Source organism: Ixodes scapularis, unplaced genomic scaffold (assembly GCF_016920785.2).
Source record: "Ixodes scapularis isolate PalLabHiFi unplaced genomic scaffold, ASM1692078v2 PGA_scaffold6__148_contigs__length_123643588, whole genome shotgun sequence".
Taxonomy (NCBI): Eukaryota; Metazoa; Arthropoda; class Arachnida; order Ixodida; family Ixodidae; genus Ixodes; species Ixodes scapularis.
The window spans coordinates 58,097,052-58,115,430 of NW_024609881.1; the positions used below are offsets into that span (position 1 = coordinate 58,097,052).

General features: G+C 44.9%; 3 protein-coding genes across 3 annotated transcripts; 1 reads left to right on the top strand and 2 right to left on the bottom strand.

Annotated features, from left to right (window-relative positions):
- Positions 1-2,526: 2,526 nt before the first annotated feature.
- LOC121838496 lies at positions 2,527-7,907 on the bottom strand. Its single transcript, XM_042294774.1, has 5 exons — positions 7,673-7,907; positions 5,584-5,755; positions 4,234-4,273; positions 2,935-2,976; positions 2,527-2,574 (listed from the first exon to the last, which is right to left on the bottom strand). Exons 1-4 carry the CDS (start codon positions 7,905-7,907, stop codon positions 2,953-2,955), a joined length of 471 nt encoding a protein of 156 aa, XP_042150708.1. The 3' UTR covers positions 2,527-2,574; positions 2,935-2,952.
- A 3,222-nt stretch (positions 7,908-11,129) lies between these two features.
- On the bottom strand, positions 11,130-14,305 carry LOC120848640 (BEN domain-containing protein 5-like). Its single transcript, XM_040504618.2, has 6 exons — positions 14,119-14,305; positions 13,147-13,235; positions 12,040-12,334; positions 11,857-11,959; positions 11,718-11,781; positions 11,130-11,396 (listed from the first exon to the last, which is right to left on the bottom strand). The coding sequence occupies exons 1-6, from the start codon at positions 14,303-14,305 to the stop codon at positions 11,130-11,132; spliced, it is 1,005 nt and encodes a 334-aa protein (XP_040360552.2).
- A 1,025-nt stretch (positions 14,306-15,330) lies between these two features.
- On the top strand, positions 15,331-16,306 carry LOC121838497. Its single transcript, XM_042294775.1, has one exon. The coding sequence runs from the start codon at positions 15,398-15,400 to the stop codon at positions 16,304-16,306; it is 909 nt and encodes a 302-aa protein (XP_042150709.1). The 5' UTR covers positions 15,331-15,397.
- Positions 16,307-18,379: the final 2,073 nt, after the last annotated feature.

An 18,379-nucleotide genomic window follows, 5' to 3' on the forward strand; every position in this document is an offset into this window, starting at 1 on the left:
GCTCAGTTACGGAATTTACCCAGAGCTGCACAATTGTCAGATATGACTATGGTGACTCAATGGTTACAATTTTCAGGGGTTTCCAGCCTGAATCACTTGCAGTTCTTTCCCTTTCCCAGTTGCAGATGACAAAAATAAACAGCATACCACCTTCATTGTTTATTCTTTGTGATCTTGGCAGGGATCCAAGATTATGGATGACCAACATTATGGAGAATTGTTTTGGAAACTGGAGATGTCCATATTAAAGAGAAAATACTGTAACAGCAAACAGAAATGTCTGTTTCCGTGACATGAAAACACAATAATCATCCATTTCGTCGTTTACCCTGAGACTGGCGTTTGCCCAGTCTCAGGGTAAACGACGAAATGGTTGACTTCCACCAGCTAGCCTGTACTTTGACTCTTTTCACAATAATCATAATTTATGATATGTGTTACATAGAAGCAAACCCAGTGTGAAGTAAATATGCAGCCTTGCCGAACAATTGTATGCAAACAGCCCTATTGGTGAGGCAGGCACAAAGCCAGGGGGGAGGCCCGTAGGGCCTGCCCCCCCCCCCCCCCCCCCGAAATCTTCCATTTTGTTAGGACCTCCTCTCCCCCCCCCCCATACAGCATTTTGTCATGAGTGGGCCCCCTCCCCCCCCCCCCCCCCCCCCGAAACAAAATCCTGGCTACGTGCCTGCGGTGAGGTATGTCTAAGAAGATATTTAAATGGTTATAGGTTGTGGATTCTCAAATACCAACTTGCACGTATGTTACGATAAAACATCAATTCTTCAACCTGTGTAATAAGACAATAATGCAAAATTTTAGTGGGTCAGATATTGTCCACCAAAACTTGAGATCTTAAAGAGTGGAACTCTCCAAATACGTTGTTTGAATTCTAGCTGCCAAAGGTCCTGGAGTCACTGGTTCGAAGCAACAGATATTTCCCATGAAAAAACTGTGAGTGCGCAGGCGAGCTGGTGGATGTTGATCATAATGTAGAAAACCCGAGACTGTGGTAAAAGCAAGGAAACGGAGTCGAAGGAGAAAGACAGGGGAAAGGAATGTCTCAACGTTCTTTTCCCCTGTCTTTCTTCTTCGACTCCGTTTCCTTGCTTTTACCACAGTCTCGAGTTTTCTACATTAAGATATTTCCCCCCTTGCCCTCTCACCCTAAAAAGAAAACTGCCTAGAGGTTGTTGGCCACCAGCAGGCTAACAACGTGTCTAAATAAAGTGGATGCTCAGAGGCTTCTGTTAGTCTATGATCTTGCTCCATAAAAATCGCGCAAGGAGCAACCTGCTGACGCAGTGGACAACATTGTCTCTCGAGGGTCTCAAGAAGCACAGCCAAAAGATTTCATGCCTAGTTGAAAGCTTGTGTCATTCTGACTGGTCCATGCAAATAAACAGTTAACACAATGAATTGTAACTCGGGCAAACTTATTCGTTGCTTACTTACAGACTTGAACCAAAATCTTTAGAGACCTAATAATGTGTAGATCTAGCTCTCTGTAGACCACTTTGGTATTTCCCATTTCTCTTGGCCTCTTGAAGAGCTTCCGATACCTGTCGCTTGCACCGTCAAGTTGGACCACGAGTTGAACCAGGTTTTCTTGGTGTGGCCACCGAGATCCTGTGATGCCCATGGGATGGACCAGCCACTTCATTGCTCTTTCTCATTTTTGCTGTATGTGTGTTCTCTATCCTCTCAGGATCTGCACAGGACAATGTAAGAACACATTAGTTTGTCTCGTCACAACACATGAACTTGCAGAAGAGAAACAGGGCTATGAAATATTGCAGAGGGCTGCTCCTACTATCCTTTTGTTTTTGTTGTAATTCTCTTTGCCCCAGCCACTCTCGTTTTACATCACAGTTGATTGTAGATTAGACTGCATAGATCACTACGACAGAACCTAGCATGCTGATGGTTACATATTCAGGAAGCTTGATAGGTTGGCCAACAATCAAGTGCACTTTACAAAAAAGTTACCACGAACATACCTTTTGTCTATTGGGGTTCCCTGTCCCTGAGGCTTGTTGGAGTGATTTTCATGCCTTGAAAATCTGTATGAATTCCCTATTGGAAAATCCTGTATAAAATTTCTAATGGGTCCCGTATAAATATTTTTACCAGCCTATTGGATATGGGTCCCATAGATATATACAGGACCCATACATTCATACAGGACCCGTATAAATGTACAGGACCCATACATTTATACAGGACCCGTATAAATGTATGGGACCCATACATTTATACAGGTTCTGTATAAATATATGGGACCCATATACATTTATATGGGTCCTGTATAAATGTGTGGGACCGATATACCTATTCAAAATCCGTAAAAATGCGAGATCGTTTTACCATTTGTGGCCCATATACAGCACCCACTCAACATTCGGGATCTGTATCAGTGCGAGACGTCCATATGTGTAGATGAATTGCCTCTGCGTCCGATCTGTGGCAAGGTGTAGCAGTTGTGCTTGGCTTACAAGCCTTGCAAAAAATGCAACAAACAACAAAAGCTTAATTTATAAACAAAACCTCGTTTTATTGTCCTCTTTCACTTGACACCTGAAAAAGTATAGTCAACATTGGACACTTGCTGCATCAGAGCTAGTAGCAAATTATCCCATGCATCTAAAATGTGCCTGTCAGATTACTATTACATTAGATCAGAATATTATTTTTTGAATGGGAACCAATGTTGGCATCAGCAGCTCCAAAAACAAGGCAGAAAAACTGCCTTACTCTGATCCTGTCTAAACACTGGTGCCACTTCCGAGTCTATGAAGAGAGGCTAGGAAGCAAAAATAGTTTCAACACCTTTGGCGTGCTGTTGCCAGTGAACTGTGAGCATCAACATTATTGCAAGGTTACATAGCTACAAGAAAGAGTTCTGAGAAGGCAGTAAGCTCTCCAAGAAAAACCTACCTCTTCTTTTCTGTGTTTTCAGGCACAATCACTGCCAGGCAACTGCAAAATATACAAACACACTGAGGGCAAGAATGAATTCCCTAGAGCAATGCTTCCCAAACTCTGGTACCCTGCAACCCACCAAATAGTGGAGGTACCCCCCCCCCCCCCCCCTGCTTTTCGCAATGCCACAAGCTTTTCGTTTCCAGTGTGCAAGCAGTTATACACAAAATTGATGTTCAAGTTTTATTTCACAGCTAAAGTGACGATGCAACAAATTTTTAGCTTTCGTTAAATACTACATAGGATGAGTCCTTGAACCCAAAAAACAGACAACTTTTCTTTCCAAGCAATGGCGGTCACAAAAATAAGTAGAGAAAAACGGGCAGCGTTCACCCCCTAAGATTAAAGTGAAGCTTGACACATGTAATCAGTGAATTTTCAATTAAAATGTTCGCGAAACCCTGAAGAGCAATCGCCAAAATCGTGTTCGATGGAACTTTGTTTCAGAACTCCTGATCAATACTGCTGTGTTTGTAACTGAGACACCGAAATATAAGTGACAAAACCTAGTTTTTTTTCAGCAGATCTTAAAGGACACATGCAAAGGAAAAAAACATTTTTTTTTTAGACAGCTTAGATGAAAAAGGATGTCATAAAACGATTTTACAACGAAGAAAAAAAAATTTTAGAGCTATATTTTTGGCGCTATACGAATTTGTAATTGGCGCTCGCGGGAGCCACCGCTGGTCACGTGGTAGGCCCGCGCGCCGCCGCGCTGCGTCGCCGCCGCACGCTCAGCGTTGTGCGAACGCCGCTTCAACGAGTTTCTTTACGCCGCCGTCGCCGCCGCCACACAAGTTTGTCTGCTTCGGGGTGCCGCTGCCGTCATCTGACCGGCGCACAGGTCTACCACGTCTGCTGCGCGTTTTCAGGAGTTTCCTTTGGGCTATAAAAGTTACTTATCTATCTTAGTTTTTTGTTATACGTCAAACAAAGATGAATAAGTTACTTTTAGAAGCCATAGGAAGCTTCCGAAAGAGCGCAAGCACCACGTGACAAATATGGGCCCGTCAAGGGCCACTTTCCTGCGGCGCCAGCCGGCGCCAAGTACAAATTCGTATGGCGCCGTAAATATAGTCCTAAAAAATTTTTTTCTTGGTTGTAAAATTGTTTTATGATATCCTTTTTCCATCTAAGCTGTTTAAAAAAAAATGTTTTTTTTTCCTTTGCATGTGTCCTTTAATACCAAACCACCATGCTACCTGCAGCCTTGAATTGCTTCCACAAAAGAAATAAAGCATATTAGGCTCCTACCTCACTCTGTTCTGCAAGAAGGGCTCGCTTGATTCTGTGTCTGGAAAGAGAACACACATTGAAAATGAGTTAATTGTAATTTTGCATTAAACAAACTGCTGCCTGATCCACGAGGAATGTAGAGTCCTAAGATAACCCTATGCATCGGCAGCCCCGTTTGCAATCGTAAAATAAAAAAGTTTTGATTACATTAGTTTATGTGGTATATGCAGGTCCATGTTACTAGTTAACCAATCATACATTTTTCATTTGCGTATCTGCCCCCGTAAACGAAGGAAGTGGTAAGCAGATTGGGCTGTCTAAATTGCACTTCTATTTCGAATGCTTGCACATTGCAAACCTTTGGCAGCGTCCTCTTCATTTGATGGCAAATTTGTGAGTTCACTATAATAGTGTAGTTATGAGAGTAGTGCATGGGTTATTTCCCAGACATTAGTACCTTCTAACACCAACTGCTTCGCTTCCGTCAATGCTGCTCGCCGGATTCAACAAAACCACTTGGACAAACAACCAGCCAATATTTTGCTTACATTTGTTTTCTTGCTGACAACTTATGATGTTCCGTATCCATTACTCACCACGGCCCAACCAAACATTCACAAGACCAGCTGAAAATCTGAGCTTTGACCACATGTATTGTGGACAAGATTCGACTTCCCGCGTTATATCGTTTTAGGCTGAGTGTGCATAAATATTTTGCTTGAATCAAACCTAACACCCGGTTCATTAATCAAGCATCTGTAATTGTCAAGGAGCTTAATAACATACACTGCACATGCGTCCAGTAGAGAAAGCTATGAATAGATGCATGCCGTTTGGACAAAAGTCGACACAACCCTGCTTTGTATCGAGGGCTGTTTCGAGGTGGTTGTGACTCATGAAAGAAATAAGGTGTCTGCAAAAATGTATTACTGGAGTAGCCGGCTCTTTGCTAAGTGCCAATATCTTCAGAAGTCAAATAATAAAGAAGAAACATACTTAATGTTTACCAGCTCCAAATTGTAGATACACACTTTAAGAGTAATGCACCTGACCTTGTTAGTTGTACCGAAAGGATTATTCTAACATGCAGCTCACCACTCATTTTAGCAAGTTTAAGATATATGCACAGAACAAGTCGTCTGCTTCTTGGGCAGGGGTTGCGATGATATCAGAAAGCCAAGCTCTTATTGGCTCATTGAAAAAAGTAGTGGGTAGACCTCAAGGCATCTAGCATTGAGGTCTACCCACTATCTTTTTTATCAGTCAATAAGAGCTCCACATCATTCTGACATCCCCGCTACTCCTGAGCAAAAAGCACACGACTTGCTCTCCGCATGGAATACTGACACAAAGATATAAACGACTTACTTCTTCGTTAGGTCATTGACCAGCTCAGAGATATACTTGTTTGTATTCTTCAGCCGGTCGGCCCGAATTTTAGCAGTAGCGACTGCTTTCTCTTCTGGCTTCAATTCTTTGTCCAGCATTATTTTGGTCTCTTGTTGTGTTGGATGGTCGCGTATGTACTTCTCCAACATGTCTGAAAACAAACAAAAACAGAAATTAGAACCCAGTCGAAATCTACTCGTTTTTTTCTTAGTTTAATTGACTCTGGAATCGGCATACAGAAGACTAGCGATAATTAAATCTCGGACATTTCATACTTTCAATTAATTCAAACAAAAATCAAATTTTTAGTTTTTCCCTTATGTTTTCAGCTTACTTCAAACTAGACCATTGAGTTAATTCATACTTCTGCTTGTTTGCACCGACAAATATGGGCTGCCTTTGCCGCCACTAGCTGAGCATTTGCATTCTTATTTCACCTAAAAATAGTCGAAAATAAAGCATATCACCATCCTGCACTTATTTAAGTGGTCAAAACCACTTGGACTACTCTGGCGACAGAACACGGCAATGCACAATCGTGTGTTGACGCGAGGAAAAGAAAAAAAAAAACGTCCTCGGGTACGAAAGTGACACTTGGCCACATCTGCTTTTCCCAGCGTGCTGCCGAAGGCCGACTCTGAAGCATGTGACCCGCCTTTGCAGTATTTGCTACTTTGCAGCCACCGTAGCAGGCACGTAGCCAGGGGAGGGCCCATGGGGCCCGGGCCCCCTCGGAAATCTTCCATTTTGCTGGAGCCTCCTCTCCCCTCCCCTCCCCTCCCCTCCCTCCCTCCCTCCCTCCCTCCCTCCCTCCCTCCCCTCCCCCAAACATAATCCTGGCTACATGCGTGCACCGTAGTGTAACGCACCACACATTCCCTCATTGGCTGTGGCAAAGTTTTCATCATGTCGCTGCGAGGTAAATACCAAACTCTCTCCGTAAAGGAGAAATTGGTTGCGATGGGAGAGAAGTTGATTCGGAAGTGAAGAAGTGGCACTGAAACATGGGATTACTAGGAGTATCCTGACTACCATTTTCAAAGTGAAGGACAAGCTTTTGAGCAACGCAAGCCGATTCGTACTGGATCAAAAAAGCCTTAGGGTAACGGCACACCCACAGCTTGAAAACCGAAACTTGGATTTCGCAAAATAAAGCTGCAGAAGCATTGAACGGGACACTACGAATTCCAAAACATCACTCAGAGATCGATATCTCAAATGGATGGCCGTATTTTTGAAAAAGAAGGGAGCAATCAAGTGAGGAATGTGGCATCACGGTTATATTCAAACGGTTCAGAATGAGGGGAAGCGGCCTCGCTTCAGTTCACCAGCTCGACGGGACGAAGCGAGGAGGACAGGGAATGAGAATAGAATCGTAATGCCCCATGCCTCGCCGGCCGTGTTCAGTCGCGCATTTCTTTGAAAAAAAAATATGGCCATCCGTTAAACACTGTATGAATGGTGTTTTTGGATTCTGCAGCATCCCGCCTATCGCTCCAGCCCTGTTTTGCGAGCTCAAAATTTCAGTTCAGTATCCCTTTAAGCGTGCACGGAGCTCCAATCTGCCAATAAGTGAACTGATCCTGCGAAAAAAAGCTGACAAACTATCCTTGCGGTTCGTATAAAACACAAAAATGAAGTTGTGATAATTCAAACAAAAATCTGTGGTTTTGTCAAGTATAGATTAACGAACATCTAGTGTAATTGCAAGTCTTTTAAACTCTAAAAGCATAGAGCGCTGCTAAACTCTTCTTTTCAAGAAAGCAAGCTTTATGTTTAGCTAAAACGGTTTTCATGATAATGTGGCATTATCATGCAATAAAAGGTAACTGATAAGTGGAGATATTTCTATGTATTACACAGTTTATAGACCTCACTGCAAACGTAAGCCTCTTAATTCAGCACATGATTGGAGAAATCAGCAATGCACCTGAGGAGCAATGTCAATTTTCCCAATTTCCCCACGCTTTTTTTACGACAGAACCAGTAGAAAGCACACAACCACTAGAGAGCACATCATTTCTATGCTGACAGTCACTGCAAGCATCTTAGAAAGTAATTATCTTACTGCGAACAGCAATCTTCTTTTCCGGCGTCATCGGAATCTTCCCCTGAGCACCCAGTTTTTTGAACCTGTTGCAGGGCCTGCCGCTCACACTTCGTTCAAGTAGTTGAGGCGTCGTCCAGATCGTCCTCGATGCATCTTTGGCACACTTCGAATCGCACGTAGCTTTGAACACGAACTTCAACTTGCTACATGGTATGAGAATGTTGCACCCCACATGAACCTGGAAACAGAACATTGTTGAACATAGCCTACAAGATATGCATCGTAACTTTTAAGAAGCAGACAACAAGTCAATTCAAGCCACGACAGTCCTTTAAATAAAGGTGCGAAGAGATGATCACCTCATCATAAGGTGTTCACAAGCTAATGATATGTGAAAGAATGAAAAGGGCTACCTTTTTTTAATACTACTACAGTCGAATCTCATTAATTCAAACTATCTTAATTCAAACTAACATGCAGGTCCCATCCTATGCATCTCTATGGGAGGTAACTCCTGGTAATACAAACATTGCTTTATTCAAACAAATTTTCGGCCCCCCTTAAGTTTAAATTAATGAGATTCGACTGTAGATAAAATATTTTCCTCCGACACCTGAGTATATCGCTAGCCATTAAACATAATTGAGAACTGCAAGGGGTTTTGTTTACCATATACGTATGATCCTGCCACGTCCCAAATTTTAATGCAACGGTATAATGAGGAAAATACCAGATTCTACTTCGCAGATTTAGGATTAAACAACACATTGTTCATACAAGGTTTCATGAAACTCAAACTTTGCGATGTTGCACATTTTCCGAGGGGATCGGTGGCCGAGTGGGCCAGTGCACACCAGCTCAGACCACGTGGAGCGAAAACTAGCGCTGCAGAACCCAGGGATTCTAAGTACAGTTGCACCCCTGCCCGTTTCGATCTGGATGAGCATTGTACCGGCGTGTGGTCGTGTATCACTACTATGTGGTACGCGTTGAAGACCCCAGGCTAGTCGTTGTACTGCACTGGCTAAATTTCTCCTCTACAGTGGGAAACAAGTCGCCCATTGAGGCAGACTAAGTTCTAAAATGTATGAACATACACACATTGCAATTTTTTTTTTGTGCACATTTGCCAATGCAATCATTGTTTAAAGAAACCTCCAATAAAATTCTTTCTTTTACATAATAAAACTGCAGCTTAAGGTTTAAAACAAGAATCCGAAAAGAGCAAGTTTGACGTGCTGGTGAAGCGGATATTGTAGCGAGTTTGTTCGACTCCATTCAACAAGTTTCGTTTCAGCCGGCACTCCCCGAGTGGCTGCACTTGCCGAGTCCATTTTAAGGCCAGCACATGCGGAGTACTGCAGCTGCTTGCACCAGATCGCCATCCCAGCATGCATTGCACACTAAAGTCGATAGTGATGAACAGCACAAGTTGAGGTGATAATGTCGGGTAATCTAGCACCCCTAGCAGCGCTACTTGGGTCTACTTTCTCCACCAGCGAAGTTGAAGAGCTCCTTCAAGAGATCAATAGCTTAAGAAGCTAACTGAATTGCGTCAATTATATGAACAGCATCATTGCTATGACGACAGAATCTGTTTCACCTTACATTAGGCCGTAGCTAAGGATAAAAGCATGATGGCAGCTTGTGCAATTTAGCTGCATTCTTGAGCTAGGAGCTCATACTACAGTATAGACCACTTACAACGTAACCGCTTATAGTGCAGGACCGGGTATAACGCGGCTTTTTTAAACCACCGGTTCACCTCCCATAGAACTCCATGTAATTGCATACCGCTTAAGATGCAGGCACGCGAAGGGAAATACCGGTTATAGTGCGGTTTCTGGAACCGCCCGCCGACCGACCAACGCAGCGAGCACGCTTCCCTGTGCGACACTAGATAACGGCGCTAGCCGCAAGTGGCACTCGCGGGGCAAGACGCGGGGCAAGGAGGTTGCTCGAAGAAGCGGGGAGAAGCAAAGAGAGAGGATTCAGTCACCATAGCAACGGAGGGACGCACGCATGTGTCGTTCACGTGCGTGCGCCCCTCCGCTGCGTTGGAGAACAACCGCAACGACAGACCAATTGCAGGTCGAGGAGAAGTGTTCGCGCGCGTTGCATGCCGGTCGCGGGCCGGCTGCTTCTATCCGCAAACATGGCGGCAGTTGTAATTGTCGACGTAGACGGCGTGGTTATGGTGGCTAGCATAGCGTGGTGGAAGCTCATTGTTCCGCGTAAAAGCGCTATCCTTGACTGTGAATTTTCGTTGTGTGTCGCTATGATAACCTAGCACGTACTAGAAGGGAAGATCCACCGACTCGTGCGGCGATGTCGTGGCAGCACTCTCAAGACGGCAGAAACGCTCATGTTGTCGTGTTGTTTACTTCGACTACAGTGGTGATTTCTAAGCATTTGTGTTTTCGAACATCGCCCGGATTTCTTATTTGGAGCATTTCATGCCTGTGCTCAAAATGAAGGTATTACTGGCGCGTACCGTATAAATGATGCGAATTTTCACGCGTTTTCATCACCGGAGAAAAGTGATTAGGGTTAGCAATCCTGAACACTCGCAACGTCCATCCGCAACCCGCGACGCCGTTAAAAGGCTGCGTCAGACAAAAGTCGCTTATTTCTTTCAAAATGTGTGACACACTTGAGAGAGAAGCGAGAGAAGTGTACTAGTCTGGTGAAATAACGACTTTCCTCTTCATCTAACATAAAATAAATTCTTTTACAAAGGTAGGTTGTCTGATGGCTTGCATTTTTGGCCTGAAAAATTTATGTTTTGGTTATAGTAGTGCGGTACCGCTTATAGTGCGGATTTTCGCGACATACGTTATATGCAGTCTACACTGTATTTACCTACATTGCGGTCTATCATAAGGTGAGAAGCACAGTGCTTAGATCAGCCATGCAGAGCGTCGTTAGCAGGATTGCTCAATAACTTGTTTTGGGTATAAGGCCGCAAAGCAGAATATTCATATTTCCAAAATCGGCGTCTGTGCGCGTTTCGTAAGTGCTGCCAAAAATTATGTCAAAAAATCTCTAATAGAATGGTTGTTCACCACATTTTTCGTCGCAAATAGAAACAACTGGCACTCCACTGTTGCATTTCTGCCTGCTACGTAGCCTAACAGCAAGTTTGTTTTGGTTCATAGTTGGCACACGTACCACAGCAGAGATAGCAAAAGCATTGTGGTACACTCGTCAAGTGAACCAGGTCTCAGGGTAAAACTTATGTCGATGTGTCAAACAAACTCGCTATTACAGAGGCGACCACAAAAACGTCATGTCTATGGTGATGGGGCTGGCCACCTTACACCATGATTCTGTGCTTTGTTCTTTTAGTTTTTGTTTTCAATTTTGATTCGAACGCACACATAATTTTGAGTATATACTTTGGGGTGAAAAAAGCATGTTAGTAATGTGCAAATGCTGTATCCCTTCAATTTAGCGAAGAGTGCTTAAAACTGACTTAGATACCAACCTGTCCTTCGTGTTCCTGGAATAGTGGAGTTGATGACCTGTTTGCAAAATCCTCGCCGAGGTCCTCAGGACGGGGCTCAGGAGGGGGCTCCAGATGGGGCTCCGGGCGGGGCTCCGGACAGGGCTCAGGAAGACGCTCAGGAAGGTGCTCAGCCAGGGGCTCAGGCAGGGGCTCAGGCAGGGGCTCAGGCAGGGGCTCATGCAGGTGCTCATGCAGGTGCTCAGGAAAGGGCTCCTCTCCCTCCATGCACGGCACCTGCCATAACAAAGTACACAATAAAACCACTTCAAACTATATTCTACTTGAAGTTGTTTCCAGTACTGGCAAAACCACAGGCACAAGGACATGGTTTTCAAAAGCACTTTCTACATGCCAGTAGTCATGTATGCAAAGCATTTTGCTGTTCGACTCGTTCCCACCCACACCTTCATCAGTACCGAAAAGAATATGTCAAATAGAGCATAGGGTCAAGTAAGGTGTTCTCCGGCAAACACATCTTTACACAATAAATCATCAATATTCTGTTCAAGATGTATCAGAGATGAACCTGCTTTTTCATAAACAGCAATTTCTCACCAAGGCCCGAGCGGAGACATCGCTGATTGGTGGTCGATTCCTGGGAACCTGGTCACTGGGTCGGCTATCATAAAAATAAAGGCATACTGGAGTTACTCCGAACATTAAAATATTTCATAAGGAAAGTTAAACAAATTACCCCAGCACGCTGGTCCTTGCACTTGAAACGCTTAGTGGTGCAGGAGCTGCCTCTGCTTGAGCTCGTGGTCCCTTGACTTGGACATTAGCTCCTGGATGAACATCTATAAATATTAAGACTTAAGAAATCTGCAGTTTTTTAAAACAACTATAAACAAGCCAATTCATCCCAAAGTGCACATACCAAACTTAGAGAGGAGGGTCCAGGACAAAGCTTTCCTTAACTGCCGCTCCTCCTCCAGCTCCTTCTTTGTAGCTGCTAGCTCCGTCTTCACACGTTTCAATTCTCTCTCCAGATCACCGTTAGCCTCCCTTTCAACTCTTAGCAGCTTCTCAGGGACAACCCCTTCGTCATCATCCTCACTGCTGTCGACACTCGGTGCCGCCCTTTTTTTCCTGCTCAGAATGTCGGTCATCTCCTTTTTGCGTGAAGCCCTCTGGGCAGACATCTGCTCTCGTCTTGATCTTGTGCTGGTTGCCTGTAAAACCAATCTGTTACAACTGTACCATGACACACATAGGGTGGTTCAAGTCACCAGGCTCGATCTAAAATGGACCGTAAAAATCGACGCCTGCACGTAGCCATCTAAACTTTTCGTCAAAGGTGTAATTCACAGGTTGGTTTTTTCTTGTAAAATTACAAAGCGTAGCTCTCTTTCTGTAAAAAATAAGGCCAAGAAAGTTGCCAGGGTCTACGGCGGGCAGCAATGCAGACGACAGTGGTCCGGTAGCAGGGTGTGTTTGGCGTTCGTATTGATAGATGGCGCTGCCTTCTTATCGCGACGTGCAGGCGTCGATTTTTACCACGGTGGACGGCTCGCGACCACCGTGGTTTATTAAAATGAATATAATCTTTTCGAAATGTACCTTCGGTTAAAAAATAAATGCGAACAATAAAAACAAACTTAAAGTAAAAAAACGCGTCTGCATAACGGCGGTGCTTTTGCTGCCAACGGATTTCGTCTGCGTGTCGTCTGCTTTCTCTCGCTGGTCGGCTGCACCTTCCGACGCTGCTCTCGATGCCATCTATCAATATCTATCAATACGAGCGCCAAACACACCCCGCTACTGGATTTAGTCTGGGTTGCCGCCCGCCGTAGACCCCGGCAAGTTTCTTGGCCCTACTTTTTACTAAAAGAGAACTACGCTTTGTAATTTAACAAAAAAAAACTGACCTGTGAGAGACACCTTTGACATAAAGCTTAGATGGCTACGTGCAGGCGTCGATTTTTACGGTCCATTTTAGATCGAGCCTGGTGACTTGAACCACCTTATATAACTAGAGAATTACCTGACTGTCATTGATGGGGCCCTCGAAGATAACAGGCAGAGCAGTTGCCCTTGACTTTAAGATGCTCTTTATCAGTTCCTGCTGATTTTCTGGTTTTGAAAACAAACAAAAAATAAACAATAAGCACATGAAAAGTTAGCCCCTTCTAAGAAACCTCTACAGCAAGTGTGATAGCCGGACTAATGAATATCCATACTAACGGGCACTTTAAAGGAGTTCTGAATTATCCCCTTTAAAGAATCAGGGGATCAGCGCACGCCAATTAGTGCGAGGTCGCGACCTGATTCACCAATTCTTTCAAGGAGTTGAAAGAATTGGTAAAGGGGAAGGATGGAGGGACAGGTAAAGTGGGTAGTGGTGGAGTGGGTGGTGCTAGGCTGGAATGGGGGATTAATTCATTGCTTTTAATTCATTGCTTTGAAACTTAGTAAATTTCGTTTCACCACTGCGATACGTATTTCAATAAATTTGAGCTCGCTATGGGCCGACGCCAATTTTTTCGGCTCCTTTCAGAGGTATATACACGATTGCAAGTAGGGCCTGCGGCGGCCGCGATTTGGGTGGCACACACTTGGTCGTACGACGTTTAAGCCAAGGCCGACTTTTTGTCGAGACACTTTACGAATGGTCGGCCGCCGAAAAGCGGTGCGTGTTTACGTGGGCTAGGTGGTTTAACGTTTTGTAATGAGGCGCCGCAGACTGTCGCCGTGAAGCGGCGTGAACGCCGCGGGGGGATGGGTTAACACGCGCCCCAGTGATTTGCTAAAACGTCGATCGCACAAATGACCGCTGTTCGCTAAAGCATAATTCGCTCCTGTGATACGGATCCCTCCTGCAAGAGCCTCCCGCAACACAGGCCATGTAACTGAGAATCTGAAAGACCATAGTTACTTCTACACGACCGTTCGTTACCAGTGGCCGTAACAAACCCTCTCGCTCGTTCACGTGAACATTTGTTGACAAATGTCTTACCTGCCAACTGAAGGATAAAGGCTGCGTAATAGCCTTCTTGATCCCCCGTCGCAGTCCTCCAGTAGGCTTCGTAATGACGCCCTTTGTCGTAGTCGACAACAGTCTTTGGGTTGAAGTGTCTAATTAAAGTCGCTGGAACAATAGCCTTAATATTGTCCTGAACGTACCGTACATGGGCAAACATCATTAGCTGTTGAAAAGAAATAAGCGCTGGAGACGGCCGCAACAACCACGTTGCTCGCGTTTAGGTAAACAAGCGCACATGTATTCAGCACCGGTCAGAAACTGCCGGTGGCGGCGCGCCGGCGTTTTTTTGTTTTTTTTTCTCCGGCGGCGGTGCGGCGCGGAGGAGAAACAATGTCATAAAAAATACTTGCACAAATAAAACACGAAAATGGTTAAAAAAAGAAAACACCAATATCAAGCAATAATGTACGCCGCGGTTACGATGCGCCGGCGTGATAATATTTGTGGAATCGGTTAGCGGCGCAAGCGGCGTGACTGCGGCGGCGGCGGCGGCGGCGGCGGTGCGTCGCTCACACGCCGCACGCGTCTGTTCCTAACCAGTGTTAGCGTTGGCGGCAACACTTCGATAAAAAATTCATTATATACGAGCAGTCAGCGATTTTTAACGATGCATTCTACAGCAAGCCCCAACTTTAAACGTCTCTTGCTAAAAAAAAACTTGAAATATGCTTTACGACATTTATAATCTACTTTTGACTTGTGTTTTTGCTATTTTTATCAACCACCCAACGGCAACCCGATGAAGTGAAATCCAAATCCAACACGAAACAACCATTAGCTTCACCTGCTTCACCGGCATCACATTTGGGAAGTGCGAAGTGGTTCGGGGTTCAGTCGCGCTATTATGTCTGCCAAACAGTTGCCGTTGGACGAACCACAAAATAAACGATCCAAGAAGGTGTACTTGGAACCAAATGAACCTTTTAATGTTCCGTCATCGACACTGCACTACCGGAGCAGCCTACCCCGTGAATCTAGCGAGCCCGTTAGTGACAATCCAGCTGCTACAACGGACTTGAGTACTGACAGTGCGACTCGTGCAGCGACTGAAGAAGTAAGTGAAGACGTACCCTTTACAACTTTGTATCCAGATGCCTCACAGTTCAACGAGGTGGACGCAAATAACCTGCAGGACATCGAGCGTGGCGACGTGAACGATGATCCCGATGAAGGCCTTCAGGACGACTCGTTTCCTGATGCAGCACAGATTGTGGCGTGCTGCTTTGAAAGCTTGCGGCACGTAATTCTGCCGATGTCCAACATTAGCAAGGCAGAAGTGTTGGCCATGGTAATGACGTTTGTTACGTCTGAGAACCTAACGTGGAGTGGTTTAGACAACTTGCTGTCACTGATTAATGTTATCTGTGGAATGGAGGTACTTCCTCGTACCAAGTATCTGTTTAGAAAGTTGTTGGCGTCGAAGCTCGGGCGTTCAACAGATTTTTACTACTGCGAGTTCTGTGAAGGCTACCTACCTACACCAGAGGACAGGACATCAAAAATTATATGTGCAACATGCCAGAACTGCACCACCATCTCGGAGCTTCGAAGCAAGGGCAGCTTCTTCACCATCCTTGATCTACACGACCAAGTGCGGCAGATTATCGGCAAGACGTCAGAGGGGCTCTTCACCAACTTAGAGAAATTGAACGACAAGTCTGAAGAGACGATATCTGACTTCACTGATGGAAGCCTCTACAAGAAACTCAAAACCAGTGGTGCATTGGAGTGGGGGGACTTGACCATCACCTTCAACACAGACGGAAGCCCCATTTTCAAGTCGTCGAAGGCGTCTGTGTGGCCTCTCCAGTTTGTTATCAATGAAGTGCCGGCCTCCGAGCGTTTCTTGGCAAGTGGAGTTGCTGGCATTTGGTTCGGCACAAAACATCCGAACATGTCACTTTTCCTGGACAAGTTCGTCGAGCATCTCTCAAACATGAGCCCCATAGTTTGGCAGTCAAATTCAAGAACAGTGACTTCAAAAGTCTACGCTGTATGCTCTTGTGTCGATGCTCCGGCACGTGCTGCCGTCCAGAACCAAGTTCTCTTCAACGGTTACTTCGGCTGCCCATGGTGCTTGGCTCCTGGGGAACACATTGAAGGTAAATTATATGAGATCTGTTCAACGTGTTCTCGTTCCTTTTGTCACATTATCTATTAATCATATTTTTTTATCTTTAACTGTACCTGCCCCCTTGCTTGGTTGCCCTTACAAAAAGTTGCAATATTTTTTTTTACCAGGTGCTATGAGGTATCCAGAGGCACAGCAGAGTGAAGAACGAACACACGAGCTCGTTCTCCGCGACATGGAGTATGCTGTTGCATATGACTCAACGGTAAATGGATTGAAGGGACCTTCTCCATTGGTGAACCTCAAGCACTATGACCTGGTGTCTGGCCAGGCATGCGAGTATATGCACTCCGTCCTTCTTGGCGTCACGAAGCAACTGACAGAACACTTGCTGGATTCCTCAAACTGTGCCGAAAGGTATTACATTGGTAAGTCTTGTGTACATAATGACCTCATGTTAAAAAACATTTCAGAATGCGAATTTCCAAACTATATAAAATGTTAAAGGGACACAGACACTCCCCCAAATGTGTATTTTTCTTTTTTTCTTGAATTTAATATGGTGTCAGAAGACTACCCAATCAATATTTTGCTACAGCATATCACATATTTTTAATAAAGTGAAAAAACGCAACTGCTGGAAACTGGACTGGGGAAGGGGAAGAAATGTTGTGGAGGAGAGAGTTGCCGGAAATCATGTAACTACACCCGACCGCGTTTTCTTTTCGTTTCCTTAATTTTTCTGGTTGTGCAAAGCAGACGAAAAATGCGCACGTCAGAGGTCACATGACTTCTGCACGTTTTTTAAGCTCTTACCAATTCGTGTAGCCGCCTCGGTGGCTCTGAGGCGAGAGTGCTGGCCTACAGATCCCCATGTGGCATGTTCGAATCCCGGCCGAGGTGCCCGCAATCTGACGGAGGCTTTTTGCGGAGGAGGCGCCGTGTAACCGAGCTTTCGGCTGCACATCAAAAGATCCCTAGGTGGATCCTCAGTCCTCCACTGGGACGTGCCAGATGCCCGTCGTTGGTTTGGCACGTAACACCCCCAAATTTGATTTTGACCAATTCGTGTTCGTAAGGGTAAGGTATGCCTTCAGCCAGAAGGGGCACCGAGTTGGTGACGTCCGTGTGAATCAGCTTGGTGGTCGAGCGTGTCATACGAAATAAATCTTAATTGCTTTGATTTGTGTACAATCTCTCTTTCGAAGCTAGACAGGTTCGCTGGTACCGCAAACGGCAGTTCTAAAGCAGAGGTCCCACGCCCATCGTCCACTGCCATTGCTTAGTCCACTTCATTCAGCCGTCCAGCCCGCGACTCCTGCGATACGACACCATTTTGAGAATGGTGCAGAGAATGCACAGGGTGCTTCCAGTTCTCTGTGCAACTTTTTTTCTCAATCAGCTTTCTAGAGGGCACAAATAATGGCTATCATATATTTTTCTATTTTTAATATTCCATGTGTGCCTTCGATTACTTACGACTGATTATATTTGGTGTGTGTGTCTAAACCATTGAGAATGGCACGTAAACACGGAGACGACAGTAAGCGCAATTGAAACCGGCGAGTTCTCGATCGGTGGTTTTCGGGCGGAAAGAAAACGAATTTCGAGCTGTAAAGTCTGTTCTGGATAGTTGGGCTCTCATATGTCATGTACAAATAAAAACCTTGGCAAGCAGAAATGCCTTGTCAGTACCCCTTTAACTAAAAAGAAAAAGGGTTTGGGATTTTCGCAGACAATCGGGAAGTGAAATTGAGAAAAAAAAACTTTAGTGTTGTTTACGTTGACATCGCCTTAGTTTTCGTTTTTAGGGTTCGGGTTATCAAAATTGTGCTTACTCCTTTTGCATTCCTCTTAAACCAGTTTATTCAGGCTCAAATCGAATATTTGACTCTAGCCAAAATAAACTTGTGTCAGGGGACTGCAAAACCAGTAACGGTTGATTTGTCGCGTGAAGTGACAGGACCTTATGTGATCATGTAACCTTTCACGTGATCGCAAGGTTCACGTGACTGCATAAGCTTACCTGATCACTATGGGCATCCGTCGAAGTTATTTTAGTTTAGCTCTAGCTTGTGGCAAACTTCCTCAAAATTGCCAAGGGAATTCAGAAAGCTAGACACCTAAGACAACAGGATATAGGCGAACACAGTATTCAGGTCC

Coding starts and splice junctions, on each gene's coding strand:
- LOC120848640 (XM_040504618.2), bottom strand. CDS start 14,305: ATGATGTTTGCCCATGTACGGTACGTTCAGGACAATATTAAGGCTATT. Junction 13,236..14,118: donor CTTTATCCTTCAGTTGGCAG/GTAAGACATTTG, acceptor TTTCAAAACCAG/AAAATCAGCAGGAACTGATA. Junction 11,397..11,717: donor ATGTCTCCGCTCGGGCCTTG/GTGAGAAATTGC, acceptor TTGTTATGGCAG/GTGCCGTGCATGGAGGGAGA.
- LOC121838497 (XM_042294775.1), top strand. CDS start 15,398: ATGTCCAACATTAGCAAGGCAGAAGTGTTGGCCATGGTAATGACGTTT.
- LOC121838496 (XM_042294774.1), bottom strand. CDS start 7,907: ATGTTCTGTTTCCAGGTTCATGTGGGGTGCAACATTCTCATACCATGT. Junction 5,756..7,672: donor AAAGAAGATTGCTGTTCGCA/GTAAGATAATTA, acceptor GTTTGTTTTCAG/ACATGTTGGAGAAGTACATA. Junction 2,977..4,233: donor TTCTTGCAGAACAGAGTGAG/GTAGGAGCCTAA, acceptor TATATTTTGCAG/TTGCCTGGCAGTGATTGTGC.